At 54.9% G+C, this 13615-nt stretch overlaps 1 protein-coding gene across 3 annotated transcripts; it reads left to right on the plus strand.

The window, feature by feature from the left end:
* Positions 1–322: 322 nt before the first annotated feature.
* Positions 323–6628, plus strand: STMN4 (stathmin 4). Of its 3 annotated transcripts, none has more exons than XM_068143284.1 (6): positions 323–404; positions 2854–2904; positions 3854–3949; positions 4818–5026; positions 5132–5323; positions 6402–6628. In XM_068143284.1, exons 1-6 carry the CDS (start codon positions 359–361, stop codon positions 6459–6461), a joined length of 654 nt encoding a protein of 217 aa, XP_067999385.1. In that variant the 5' UTR covers positions 323–358; the 3' UTR covers positions 6462–6628. The 3 variants fall into 3 exon arrangements, with proteins under 3 accessions (XP_067999385.1, XP_067999387.1, XP_067999388.1); XM_068143286.1 differs by having other exon boundaries at positions 4821–5026; XM_068143287.1 differs by lacking the exon at positions 6402–6628 and adding an exon at positions 5938–6323.
* Positions 6629–13615: the final 6987 nt, after the last annotated feature.

Below are 13615 nucleotides of genomic sequence, written 5' to 3' on the forward strand. Positions count from 1 at the left end.
TTTCTTCCCCCCCCCCCATAACCCACCCAAACCCCCTTTCCCAGCCCAAATCCATTCTCTTCCCCTCATCTTCCCCCCTCCCCTTTCCTTTATACCGTTTTCTCCCTTTTTTAATGCGAATTTTTGTGGCTTTTTCTTTTTTTTTCCCATTCCTGTTTTTTTTTTTTCTCCCAGGCCCAGCCCAAAACTAGCTGCTGGGCGTGATGTCACCGGGCTGGTACCCGGTTCGTACGGCCCCTGGCCCAATAGGAGGTGGTGGTAGGGATGAGCCAATGGTTGGCCGGGGAGATGATGTCATGGGGGGGTCTGGGGGCCCCCCGGGTGGGATGCTTCGCACAGATCCCCGCGGTCGCGTTCAATGAGTCCGGCGAGCGCGGAGCAGCAGCTCAAGCACCGGCGGTGGGGTGAGTGCCTTGGGAGGGGGGATGGTGGTGGTGGTGGTTTAAATGCCGGGGGGAGGGGGGGGGGGCGAGGGGGATGTTTTTGGGGAGGCAAAAGGGTTGGAAAGTTTTTTGGGGAGGGGTTGAGGAGGGCGAGGGGGGTTTTCCAGGGGGTACCTGGATGTCATTTTCTGGCTGGGACACCCCTCTTTTGTCCCGTTTCTCATCCCTCCAGCATCCTCCTCGCCGTGCTGGGGCACCCCCTGAACCACCTTAGGGCCTCCGGATACTTTTTGGGGTGGTACCCCCCACCCATCCCTTATCGCCCATTCGGGCAGGGGTGGACCCTCCCCGGTGCGGGGGATGCAAGGACGGAACTCAGTATGCTCCACCTCACCCCAGCACCCTCAGCATCCTCGGGACCCCCCAGGTGGGGTGCAAGCCTCGCCCGGACCTCCCCCTCCTCCACCAAAATGTAGGTGCAAGGGTGCGGACCCCGACCCCCCCACACCTCTCCCGAGTGCAGGACCAGCCTGAATTACTGCTGGTGGAAGGATGCTGGAGGAGGTGATCCGCTGAAAGATTCCTTCCAGGGAGGGAGGGAAAAGCGAGGGGGGGGGAAGGGAGGAGATGAGAAGGGGAGGGAGGGGGCGGCTGCCATCCTGCCTCCACCGCAGAAACTGGGGGAGGAAAGCTCCTGTCCCTTCTCAAGCTTCAAGGGAGGGAGCAGAGAGCCCCTAGCATTCCTCCACCCTCTTCCTCCATCACTGGGTGTTTATCCCAGGGAAGCAGATGGGAGATGTGGGGAGTCTCCATCAGGAAAAGGGATGGGAGACAGGGTGGTCTTCATCAGGAAAGGGGATGGAAGATTGGAGGGATCCCCGGAGGGGTCCCCACCAGGGGAGGGATGGGAGATGGAGGGATCCCCATCAGGGAAGGGAGTGGGAAACAGGGAGGTTCCCAGCACCTCGGAGGCTCTACGGTGGAGATCAGGGCGTGAAACCGAGTTGCAGCTCCTTGGGGTGTGCTCAGCCCCCGCTCCCTGCCACGTGTGCCTGGACAGAGGTAGGATCCTTCCCACAGCTCTGGCCAAACTAGGGGTGTGAGTGAGGGTTCAGCCTGGGGGGTGACAGGTTTCAGCATGGGGGTGACAGATTTCAACCTGGGGGTGACAGCAGCATCAGGACTCCAACCACATCCCACTCCCCTGGGGCTGGGTGTGCTGGTTGGGAGGCAGAAGGACAGGGAAGCAGAGAGGGAAGGCAGAGGATTCCTTCTTAGAGGGACCTCTAAACAGCATCTTCATCCAGAGAGAAGGAGGGGGGCTGGCAGCCCACCACCCTCGCATCTGCATGGATGAACCTCATCATCCTCCCCATTTTGGGGCATGAATGCCAGGCAGAAAGGTTTCCATAACATGAAATGCATCCAGGTCTCTCCCATAAGCCCAAGGAAAGTGAGGATTTGGGGTGCTATGCCATGGAGACAGCTTCCAGACAGGCTGTGGGAGCTCAAAGCACAGCCTTGTGTCAGCTCATGAGCCATGGGAGTGTCCCCACCCCACCTTGGCAAGAGCTGCCCGGGGCCAGAACCTTCAGCCAGGCAAGGTGGAGAGCCCTTAGCGGGGGTACACCCCTGGGGAGCCCCAGATCCAACCAGCTCTCCTCCACTAACAGCTGTGAGCAGATTATCCAAGTGATCCCTGTGTCAGATCCCAGCAGGATGGGGGGGACAAGGAGCTGGGGCAGGTTGTCTGGGTGATCCCTGTGTCAGATCCCAGCAAGATGGGGGGGAACAAGGAGCTGGGGCAGGTTGTCTGGGTGATCCCTGTGTCAGATCCCATCAGGATGGGGGGGAACAAGGAGCTGGGGCAGGTTGTCTGGGTGATCCCTGTGTTAGATCCCAGAAGGATGGGGTGGGAACAAGGAGATGGGGCAGGTTATCTGTTTGATCCCTGTGTTAGATCCCAGAAGGATGGGGTGGGAACAAGGAGAGCCAACCAGGAGAGCCAACTTTTAGTCTCTCACATCCCACCACACCAGTGTGTGCCCATCCCACCACACCATGTGTGCCCATCACAATACACCGGTGTGTACCCATCACACCCCACCATGTGTGCCCATCACACCACACCAGTGTGTACCCATCCCACCACACCATATGTACCCATCACACCACACCATGTGTACCCATCCCACCACACCATGTGTACCCATCACACCACACCAGTGTGTGCCCATCCCACCACACCATGTGTGCCCATCCCACCACACCAGTGTGTGCCCATCACACCACACCATGTGTGCCCATCACACCACACCAGTGTGTGCCCACCCCATGCCCACCAGGCTCTGTGTAGAGGACAGGCAGGAACTGTGTTCTGTCCCCAGCCCTTGGGACATGGCAGTGTGGGCAGGGAGTGCCTCATGCCTCCAGCCTCTGGGACACTGATCATGCCTCTTTTCTCCCCCAGGAGCGTTCTTGCTGAAGACACCCAAAGATCTCCACACTATGACTCTGGCTGGTAAGGCACAGTGATGGGGCCACACGTGGGGATGGGGGACAGCATGGGTTTCCCAGACCCACATACCCAACCTCAATACCTACCCTATGCTGAGAAACCCCTAACCTGAGCAGGATCTTCCCCAAACCACCCTGGGGATGGCTCTGCCTTGCGTTGGGACATTTAGGGCATCCCAGTGGTGACAGGCATGTGGTTAGAATAGAATAGAATAGAATAGAATAGAATAGAATAGAATAGAATAGAATAGAATCCAACCTATCACCCAACACCATCTAATCAACTAAACCATGGCACCAAGCACCCCAGCCAGTCTCTTCCTAAACACCTCCAGTGATGGTGACTCCACCACCTCCCTGGGCAGCACATTCCAATGGGCAATCACTCTCTGTGACCTCAACCCTCGACACTCTCTCTATGAAGAACTTCTTCCTAACATCCAGCCTAAACTTCCCCTGGTGCAGCTTGAGACTGTGTCCTCTTGTTCTGGTGCTGGTTGCCTGGGAGAAGAGACCAACCCCCACCTGGCTACAATCTCCCTTCAGATAGTTGTAGACAGCAAGAAGGTCTCCCCTGAGCCTCCTCTTCTCCAGGCTAAGCAACCCCAGCTCCCTCAGTCCCTCCTCACAGAGCTGTGCTCCAGCTTTTTTGCCCTTCTCTGGACACCTTCCAGCAACTCAACATCTTTCCTAAACTGAGGGGCCCAGAACTGGACACAGGACTCAAGGTGTGGCCTAACCAGTGCTGAGACATCACCCATGTGGCCACCAGTAAATTCACCTCTGTATGCCTCAGTTTCCTCTTTGCCCACCTTGCTTCCCCCATCCAGCTTATCCTGGGCAAACCTTGATGCTGTCCCCATTCCAGACCTTCCCTGGCACATGGTAGACCCTTCCACAGATACCTGGCACCCTGCACCCTTTCTTACCCCATTCCCACCATCTCTTCCCAGCATACAAGGAGAAGATGAAGGAGCTGCCTCTCGTCTCCCTCTTTTGCTCCTGTTTCCTCACGGACCCCCTGAACAAGCCAGCGTACACATATGAAGGTAGGAGCATTTTGGCCACCCACGGACAGGGGCTGCAGGTCTGGTGGGTGGGGGCTGTGGAGGGCTGCAGAGCCCCCTTGGGCATGAGCAGGGTAACCTTGAAACCTTCAGAGTCACCCTCAGACTTTCAGGGCAAGCTTTAAAGGGCAGCTCTGCAGTTTGGTGTCCCTGGCTGGAAGCAGGAGGCTCGATTGGGATGTGAGGGGGCTTGGGCATCCTCCTCCAGCATGACTCTGCTGCATGAAGAGCTGGGTGTGGGCTCAGTATTTTTAGACAGACAGCACTGAGTGATTCAGACTGATTCATGGCAGCAGGTCCAGAGGAGACAGTGGTGATGGAAGGAGATGGAGCTTGTGGGGCTTCCTCTTGGCTTGTTGGGGGGGGGAATCTGCAGCTGGAAAAGGGTTTCATGGTCCCATTCCCAGCCTCTGAATGTTGCCCCTCAGCTTGTCCAAATATTCCCAGCTCAGCCCCTTTGATGGGTGTCTTGGACTCCCTACCCCAACTCATAACACTGGAGCTGAACCCCAGGGGTGAGGAGATTTGGGTGAAACCCACGGAGATCAGGGAAAGCAGTGATCCGTGGCAGGGGCTGCAAGTGTGGGACTCTGAGATAGAATAGAATAGAATAGAATAGAATAGAATAGAATAGAATAGAATAGAATAGAATAGAATAGGAATGGAAGACCAGACCAGGTCGGAAAAGACCTTTGAGATCATGGAGTCCAACCTATCACCCAACATCATCTAATCAACTAAACCATGGCACCAAGCACCCCATCCAGTCTCTTCCTAAGCACCTCCAGATGGTTTGTCCCGAGGGGAGGGGTGCACCTGTGCCAGTGATCAGCTCATGTCCTTCTCCCAGCAGACACGGTAGACCTCACCTGGTGTGTCATCTCTGACATGGAAGTCATCGAGCTGAACAAGCGTGCCTCAGGGCAGTCGTTCGAGGTCATCCTCAAGCCCCCATCCTTCGATGGCATCCCCGAGTTCAACGCCTCCCTGCCCCGGCGGCGGGACCCCTCCCTGGAGGAGATACAGAAGAAGCTGGAGGCAGCAGAGGAGAGGAGGAAGGTAGGGTGGCACCCACGTCTGGGGAGGTCACTGAGTTTGGAAGGGGTGGTTTGGGGCCAGGAGGGGAAGGGACCCGTGGCCATTGTGTCCTCTTTGCTCCTGCAGTACCAAGAGGCTGAGCTGCTGAAGCACCTGGCAGAGAAGCGGGAGCATGAGCGGGAGGTCATTCAGAAGGCTATCGAGGAGAACAACAACTTCATTAAAATGGCCAAAGAGAAGCTGGCACAGAAGATGGAGTCCAACAAGGAAAACCGCGAGGCCCACTTAGCAGCCATGCTGGAGCGCTTGCAGGAGAAGGTGAGAGCCTGCTGTGGAGCAGGGGGGACATGCTGAGACACTAGTCCAGGAGGGTGTCATAGGACACATGGGCACCCTGCATGGTTCTTCAGGTGGCTTTAGCCCCTTGGGACACCACCAGAGGGGGAACTTCCCCCTCCCCCTCCCCTTCCCCTTCCCCTTCCCCCTCCCTTTCCCTTTCCCCTTCCCCTTCCCTTTCCCTTTCCCCTTCCCTTCCCCTTCCCCTTCCCCTTCCCCTTCCCCTTCCCCTTCCCCTTCCCCTTCCCTCAGCAATACCCCAAAGCAAGATCCAGCCTAGGGTCTGGGCTCCTTCCTGGGGACCCGCCAAGCCCAGTGTGTCCATAGGCTCCCAAGTGTTTGGTGGGTGGAGAGCTGGGACCTGTATCTTGTCCACAGCCCTGCAAAGTCTTTGCCTTCCCCGTGTCCCACCACTATGGCCTTAACCAACTACTTGCCATTTTTCCACCTCCTGGGTGGCAGATCTTCCCTTGGCCCCTTCCCCAGAAGCCATGGAGCCATCAGCTCAGTGGTAGAGCTGGAGGGATCTGTGCTGCCATGCTTAAGAGATGCTTCCACCCTGCCAGCCTGTGCAGACCTCTTCTCTCTCCTTGAAGCAGGTCTGTTCCCAACCTCAGCATGGAAGGTCCCACCCTCACCATCTCCAGCTCCCTCCAAAACATCCCTTCTGCAAGGAGCTCGCCCAGTGCCCTTCTCCAAATGCCTCAGCTAGCCTTGGGTCAGAGGCAGAGAGCACGAGATAATGAAGGACAATCCGAGCTAAGCCCAGCTCCTTGGGGCTCCCGCTCCAGCCCGTCTGCTTGACGTCTACCTCCTAGCTAGAGGGCAAGGACAATCTGTCCCTGAGTGCCTCCACAGTCCTTAAAAACACCCCAAGGGAGGAGAGGACGCTGTTGACCCATTGGTGGTGTCCCTCGAAGGGACGAACCTGGCAAACTCCCTCGTGCCTTCGAACCCCTCTGAAGCCACCCGCCAGCCCGTGGGGACCCCGAAGCCTGCCGAGCTAACACATGTTCCCCCTCCCCCCTCCCCTCCTCCCCTCCCACCCCACCTCTCACAGGACAAACACGCGGAAGAAGTGAGGAAAAACAAGGAGCTGAAGGAAGAAGCCTCCAGATAAAGAGGAGATGATTGGACTGACAGCTCCGGGGAGGCGGCGGAGGCTGCTGCAGTGCAAGGTCCGATGGTGTGGAAGGGTGGAAGTTCCTCTGCTTTCTTTGTTTGTGAATGTAAAGAGTTGACCAGTGAAGCCATCCTATTTGTTTGGGGGAGGGGTGGGGAGGGAGGAGACAGGAGGGAGGGCGGGCGGGAGGGTGCCAGCTTTGGGACGTCCACCTCCTTGGTGGGTCTCGTGCACCGCTGCCCGTCGACCAGGTCTGGAGGAGACAGCCAAGGGTTGGTGAAGCAGAGAAGGTGACCCCCTGGCAGGCAAAAGCTGGGGGGGGTGGGTCTGATAGAGAGCAGGTGGGGAGGGAAAAAGGGGGGTGGGGGTGGGGAGGGGGAAATGTGTGTCATGTGTGAGTTTAATTTGGTGCTGGGCAGGCAGGGTGGGCAGGTGGGTATCCCTCTGATTTCTTTCTTCTCCTCCATCCCACCCCATCAATGGGCAACAGCGTCTCTTGGTGTCCTTCTGTCCCTTTGTCCTGCCTGGGTTCAGGGCCTCTTGCCCAGAGTGGGTGTTAATTGGCCATAGACCTCACAGAACCATACTGGGGAAGGGGGAGAAGAGATCCTCCCCCCCCTTGGAGGTGATCACAGAGTGACGCTTGCTTGCTTCAAAGACTTTATCCAGCTGTAAGAGATGCTGATGATCTTTTTCAAGGGTGAAATTAAAAAGTGACTTCCCCAAAAGCTGCTTTTTTTTTAAATTTTTTTTTTTATAAAGACCTCCTGAGAGTCATCTTTGTGGTAACTCTTGGATGAAATCCTCTTTTCTGCTGTAGAGCAGCTGGAAACCTATCAGCTTTTAGAGGTGGTTGTTTGAAAGGGGAGATCACCCCCCCCCATGGAGAGTGAGAGCAGGAGAGGAAAAGCAAGGCAGGGCTGTGGTAACCGTGATGGAAGGCACGGGGGAAAACAAGAGGGAAGGAGGAGATGGGAGAGCAGAGGTTGGAGAGCCAGAGGTGGGGATGAAGAAGCCTCTCTGGAGAACAGGAGAAGACAATGGCCATAGGGAGCCCCTGGGGACAAATATGGCACTTCTTGGCGACACCAGGGCAGGAGGAAGGTCACTTTGGTACCCCACCAACAGCTTATGACCAGCCCAGAAAGCACTTTGTGGGAGCTACTGTGCAATCCCCTGGCTGATCTTTGCCACCAGGGAGGATGAGTGAAGCAGAGAGATCTAGGGGGTGGCTACATCCCCTCATCTCCCAGTTGCCAACAGACAGTGGTCCCAGTGCTACGGTACCCTGGCACCTCATCACCCTCCAGGTCTGATGCTAACAAAGGGTTTGGTCTCCACTATGGCCAGATAAGGCTTTCCAAGCTCTGACTGAAGGTCTGGAGGGAACCATGTCCCTTTCTTTGTGCCACAAGAGGCCCGCCGGGCTCCCGGAGCAGGGAGCAGGGGAGCGGGCGGTGGGTGAAGGAGCTGGAGAGGGCTGGTCTAGCTGTGGCACCAGCTGTCCTTCTTTTGTACACAACCCTTGTAAATAAACTGCCTTGGCATTTCTTTTGTTTTCTCATCATCTCTGAAGTGTCTTGTGTGTGGGGAGCTGGGGGTTTAGGGAGAGGGAATCCCAGTGTGGCTTGCTGTGGTGGGTTGGAAGGGTAAAGCCAAGAAGCCTCTTCCCTCCCCCCTGTAAGTAAGGGGAAAGAAAAATTGAAGGGAAAGGGAAAAAAAAACTCACAAGCTGAATTAGCAATGCAGTGGAGCTTTATATTTACAAGCAATGTAGGGTATGCGGGGGAATATATACAAATTTACAATATTTACAATATATACAAAGATATACAATAAAGTAACACAGAAATGAGAGTAACCCCCCCCCTTGCAGAGGGGGTTCCCCACCTCCGCTCTCCCCTCTCTTCCCCCCCTTCCCCAGAGTAGATCAGAAAAGAGAGAGAAAGAGGAAAAAAAAAAGTTAGAGGCAGTTTCGTGTTAATTGGAAAGGAGTTAATACAGGCCTGGTATCTTATCGGCTTCAAGGCCGAAGTCTTGGCAGAAAGCCCAGCACAGAGAGAGCTGCTGCCCAAAGAAGAGGCGGAAGCAAGACTGAAGATAAAAGTGCTGGAGTGCCCAGTTCACTCCCAGTTCAGAAGGTGCTTCCTCCCACTTTACCAATGAAATTAGTTTAGATTATTCTTTCCGTTTACCAACTTCCGTCCACCATATTCCCTTTCTTAAGGGGACAACGTCAACCGATCACACTTGCACTGGGAAGCGGAAAGGAATTGGAGGGGGAGCGTGGGGAAGGGGGTTGGAAACTAGGGTGGGAGGTAGCCTGTGCATCAAGGGGATGGGTCTGGTTCAGCCCAATGTCCCAAACAACAACATCCTGGTAGGACTGCAGCAGATTTGGGCTCCCTTGGTCCTCCAGCACCCAGCTGTGCACCCCAGGCTTATCCTGTGCACCCACCCCAGGGCACACAGCAGTTATGTTCCCCCCACCTTGGACCTGGAGGCAAATGTCAGCCCTATACTGGGAGATGAGGAGCTGCCCACCATGGTGAGGAAGCATGGAGGCAGGACATGAGTCAAGGTCTACACTGAGGCCAGATGATCCACCTATCTATGCATGCACCAGGCAACAGCAAGATGTCTGGTCCTCAGGGTCAGGAGAAGAACCAGGGCACATTTTCTCCAGCCCTAAGAAGGAAACAGCACCACTTCATCACTCATCTTTCCTTGACTTGAGAGAGGTGATAGCACCAAAATTTAGGACCAGCCTCCCAGGGCAGCCAAATTTCCATTACTTGTGGGCCAAGGACATCCTCCCTGACCTGATCTTCTGCTACCAGATCTTCACAAAATTTCACTGTTCTATCTGGTTCTATGTGGCCATTTTGGTTCGGGAGCCGATCGGACCCGGTGCTCGAGACCCCTCCGCTTGAACTGTGAATTTTCTGCTCGGCTTTTCGCCTTCCTTTTGGGGTTTCACGGGTTGGGAGGACTCCTGGTAGGGGGGGTCCGGCAGGATCGTGCTCTTGCGAGCCTGCACAGGAACGGGAGCCTGACGTCAGCCGCAGGAGGTTTAAATCCTGCCTGGGCTGTGCGTGCGGCGCCATTTTGGTTCGGGAGCCTTTCTGCTGGTTGCGTAAAAAAAAAAAAAACAAAACAAAACATAAACACAAAAAACCCCAAAACCAAACTTTGAACTATGGTCGTCACTTGGACGAAGGGTAGAAAAACACCATCTACCCAGACAAAGTTGCTTCATCAGCATGATGGAGTCCAGGCTCCCAGCTGCAGAGAGTGCTTCAGCCTGGCACTTGGAATAGAGGGGGAGGGAGAGGACACCTGTGTCAGGTGTGACCAGGTGAACTTTCTCCTCAGCCTGGTGGCAGAGCTGAAGGATGAAGTGGCCGAGCTGAAAGAGGAGGTGTCTAGGCTGAGGACAATAAGGGAAAGCGAAAGGGAGTTAGATTTGTGGGAGAAGGCTCTGCAGATCTCCCCTGCTGAGGGAAGGGTCCCCAGAAACGGGGAGGGATGGATACAGGTCGCTGCCAGGGGTGGCAAGAGAAATCCATCCCGGCCCTCTCCCACTCCTCTGCTGCCCTTGCATAATAAGTATGAGGCCCTGCAGGCCAAGAGCAGTGGGGATGAGAGGGCTGAGGAGCAGCCATCTGGGGAGGTGCCTAGGGCCCAAGCAGTCCCCACCAGCTATAATGACCAGCTCCACAAAGAAAAGGAGAAGGGTTATAGTTATTGGGGACTCTCTCCTGGGGGGTACTGAGGGACCCATATGTCATCCCGACCCATCCCACAGGGAGGTCTGCTCCCTACCCGGGGCGCGGGTTAGGGACATCGCAAGGAGACTCCCTAAATTAATCCAGACCACTGACTATTACCCTCTGCTGGTAATACAGGCTGGGAGTGATGAGATTGACAAGAAGGGCACCAGGGTGATTAAAAAAGAATTCAAGGCCCTTGGACAATTGATTGATGGGGCAGGAGCTCAAGTGGTATTCTGCTCAGTTCCCTCAGCAGCAGGGGTGTACACTGAGAGGAATGGGAGAACCCATACCATCAAGCAACCAGCACCAGAACAAGAGGACACAGTCTCAAGCTGTGCCAGGGGAAGTTTAGACTGGAGGTGAGGAGAAAGTGCTTTACAGAGAGAGTTGTTAGCCATTGGAATGCGCTGCCCAGGGAGGTGGTGGAGTCACCATCCCTGGAGGTGTTCAAGAGGGGATTGACATGGTACTTGGTGCCATGGTTTAGTAGACATGAGGTCTTGGGTGACAGGTTGGACTTGATGATATTTGAGGTATCTCATAACTGTATTGATTCTATGATTCTATGAACTGGCTCAAGGGATGCTGCCAGCAGCAGAATTTTGGTTTCTTTGATCATGGGACAACTTTTACTGCACCTGACCTGCTGGGTCCTGATGGGGTGCATTTATCTAGAAAGGGTAAGAGAGTCCTACAACTAGAGTTCGCAGGGCTCATTGGGAGGGCTTTAAACTAGGTCTGAATGGGGTGGGTGAGGATATCGGTCCCTCTGCAGAGGAAAGAGTAGGGCACAAATTAGGGGCAATTGAGAAGTCGGGAGCCCAGATGAAGTGCATGTACACCAATGCACGCAGCCTGGGCAATAAGCAAGAGGAGCTGGAAGTCCTGGTCCACCAGGGTGACTATGATCTAGTCGCCATCTCAGAAACATGGTGGGATAACACGCATGATTGGAGTGCTACACGGGGGGATTACAGGCTCTTTAGGAGAGACAGGTGAGGGAGAAGAGGAGGAGGGGTGGCTTTGTATATTAGGGAGTCACTCTCTGCCACAGAACTTGAGGTGGAGAAAGAAGGGATTGAGAGCCTATGGGTTAAAATCAGAGGGCAGCCTAACTAATCTGACATCCTGGTTGGAATCTGTTACAGACCACCCAACCAGGATGAGGAGGCTGATGAATTGTTCTACAAGCAGTTGGAGGCTGTCTCAAGATCATCAGATCTTGTCCTTGTCAGTAACTTCAACCTGCCAGATATCTGCTGGGAACTTAATTCAGCAGAGAGGAGGCAGTCCAGAAGATTCCTGGAGCGAATGGAGGACTGCTTCCTGATGTAGCTGTTAAGCTAGCCTACCAGAGGCCAGGCTCTGCTTGACCTGCTGTTCTCCAATAGAGAAGGGCTGGTGGGAGACGTGATTGTGGGAGGCTGCCTAGGGTGCAGTGACCACGAGATAGTGAAGTTTTCAATATGCAGGGAGATAGGGAGGAGCACCAACAGAACCTTCACCTTGGACTTCCGGAGGGCAAACTTCAGCCTGTTTAAGAAATTTATTTGTAAAATTCCCTGGGTAGGAGCCCTCAAGAACCGAGGGGTCCAGGAGGGTTGGACCTACTTCAAACAGGAGCTCTTGAAGGCACAGGAAGTGGCAGTTCCCACGTGCCGGAAGACAAGCCTGTGGGGAAGGCGACCGGCCTGGATGAGCAAGCAGCTCCTGGAGGATTTAATGGGAAAAAAGAGGCTGTATCACCTGTGGAAGGAGGGGAAGGCTTCTCGAGGTATGTTGAAGGAAGTTGTTAGATTATGTAGGAAAAATATTAGAGAGGCAAAGGCCCAGCTGGAACTGAAGCTGGCCACTTCTGTGAAAGATAATAAAAAGCATTTTTATAAATATATTAACAATAAGAAGAAGGGCAGGAAGAACCTCCACCCCTTATTGGACCTGGAGGGGAACACGGTGACTGAAGATGAGGAAAAGGCTGAGGTCCTGAACACCTTCTTTGCCTCAATTTTTAACAGCAAGGCAGGAGTTCAGGACGAGTGGCCTCCTGAGGTGGGTGACGGGGTCGGGGAGCAATGTAGTGCCCCGGTAATCCATGAGGAATTAATTCGGGACCTGCTGAGCCACTTGGACACTCACAAGTCCATGGGACCGGATTGGATCCATCCTAGGGTGCTGAGAGAGCTGCCAGATGAGCTGGCCAAGCCACTCTCCATCATTTTCCTCCAGTCCTGGCTCACCGGTGAGGTCCCAGGTGACTGGAAACTGGCCAATGTGGTCCCCATCCATAAGAAAGGTCGGATGGAGGAACCTGGAAACTACAGGCCAGTCAGCCTGACCTCAGTGCCAGGGAAAATGATGGAGCAGATTATCCTGGCAGCAATAACTGCGCACCTGAAGGATGGCCAAGGGCTCGGGTCCAGCCAACATGGATTTAGGAAGGGCAGGTCCTGCCTCTCCAATCTGATCTCTTCTATGATCAGGTGACCCATCTGGTGGACGTGGGGAGGCCTGTGGATGTGGTCTACTTGGACTTCAGCAAGGCCGTTGATACCGTCCCCCACAGCAAACTGCTGGCTAAGCTGTCAGCTCGTGGCTTGGACAGCAACACTCTGTGCTGGGTTAGGAACTGGCTGGAGGGCTGAGCCCAGAGAGTGGTGGTGAATGGTGCCACATCCAGCTGGAGGCCAGTCACCAGTGGCATCCCCCAGGGATCAGTGCTGGGCCCCATCCTCTTTAACATCTACATTGATGATCTGGATGAGGGGGTCGAGTCAGTCATCAGCAAATTTGCAGATGACACCAAGTTAGGAGCAGATGTTAGTCAGTTAGAGGGTGGAAGGGCTCTGCAGAGGGACCTCGACCGACTGGACAGATGGGCGGATGTCCAGCGGTATGTCATTCAACAAGTCCAAGTGCCGAGTGCTGCACTTTGGCTATGGCAATCCCATGCAGAGCTATAGGCTGGGGTCAGAGTGGCTGGAGAGCTGCCAAACAGAGAGGGACCTCGGGGTACTGATCGACGGCCACCTGAATATGAGCCAGCAGTGTGCCCAGGTGGCCAAGAGGGCCAATGGCATCCTGGCCTGCATTAGGAATAGTGTGGCCAGCAGGAGCAGGGAGGTCATTGTGCCCCTGTACTCTGCATTGGTTAGGCCGCACCTTGAGTACTGTGTCCAGTTCTGGGCCCCTCAGTTTAAGAAGGACATTGAGACACTTGAACGTGTCCAGAGAAGGGCAACAAGGCTGGTGAGAGGCCTTGAACACAAGCCCTATGAGGAGAGGCTGAGGGAGCTGGGATTGTTTAGCCTGGAGAAGAGGAGGCTCAGGGCTGACCTCATTGCCCTCTACAACTATCTGAAAGGTGGTTGTAGCCAG

This window comes from Melanerpes formicivorus, unplaced genomic scaffold, assembly GCF_026170545.1.
Source record: "Melanerpes formicivorus ecotype bairdi unplaced genomic scaffold, bMelFor1.0.p_v2 SCAF_9, whole genome shotgun sequence".
In the NCBI taxonomy this organism is placed as follows: domain Eukaryota; kingdom Metazoa; phylum Chordata; class Aves; order Piciformes; family Picidae; genus Melanerpes; species Melanerpes formicivorus.

Excerpts from the sequence above, each read along its gene's own strand:
- STMN4 (XM_068143287.1), top strand. The coding sequence starts at position 359 with ATGAGTCCGGCGAGCGCGGAGCAGCAGCTCAAGCACCGGCGGTGGG. Across the intron at positions 2,905-3,853 it reads CCACACTATGACTCTGGCTG|CATACAAGGAGAAGATGAAG; the intron begins GTAAGGCACAGT and ends ATCTCTTCCCAG. Across the intron at positions 5,027-5,131 it reads CAGCAGAGGAGAGGAGGAAG|TACCAAGAGGCTGAGCTGCT; the intron begins GTAGGGTGGCAC and ends TTGCTCCTGCAG.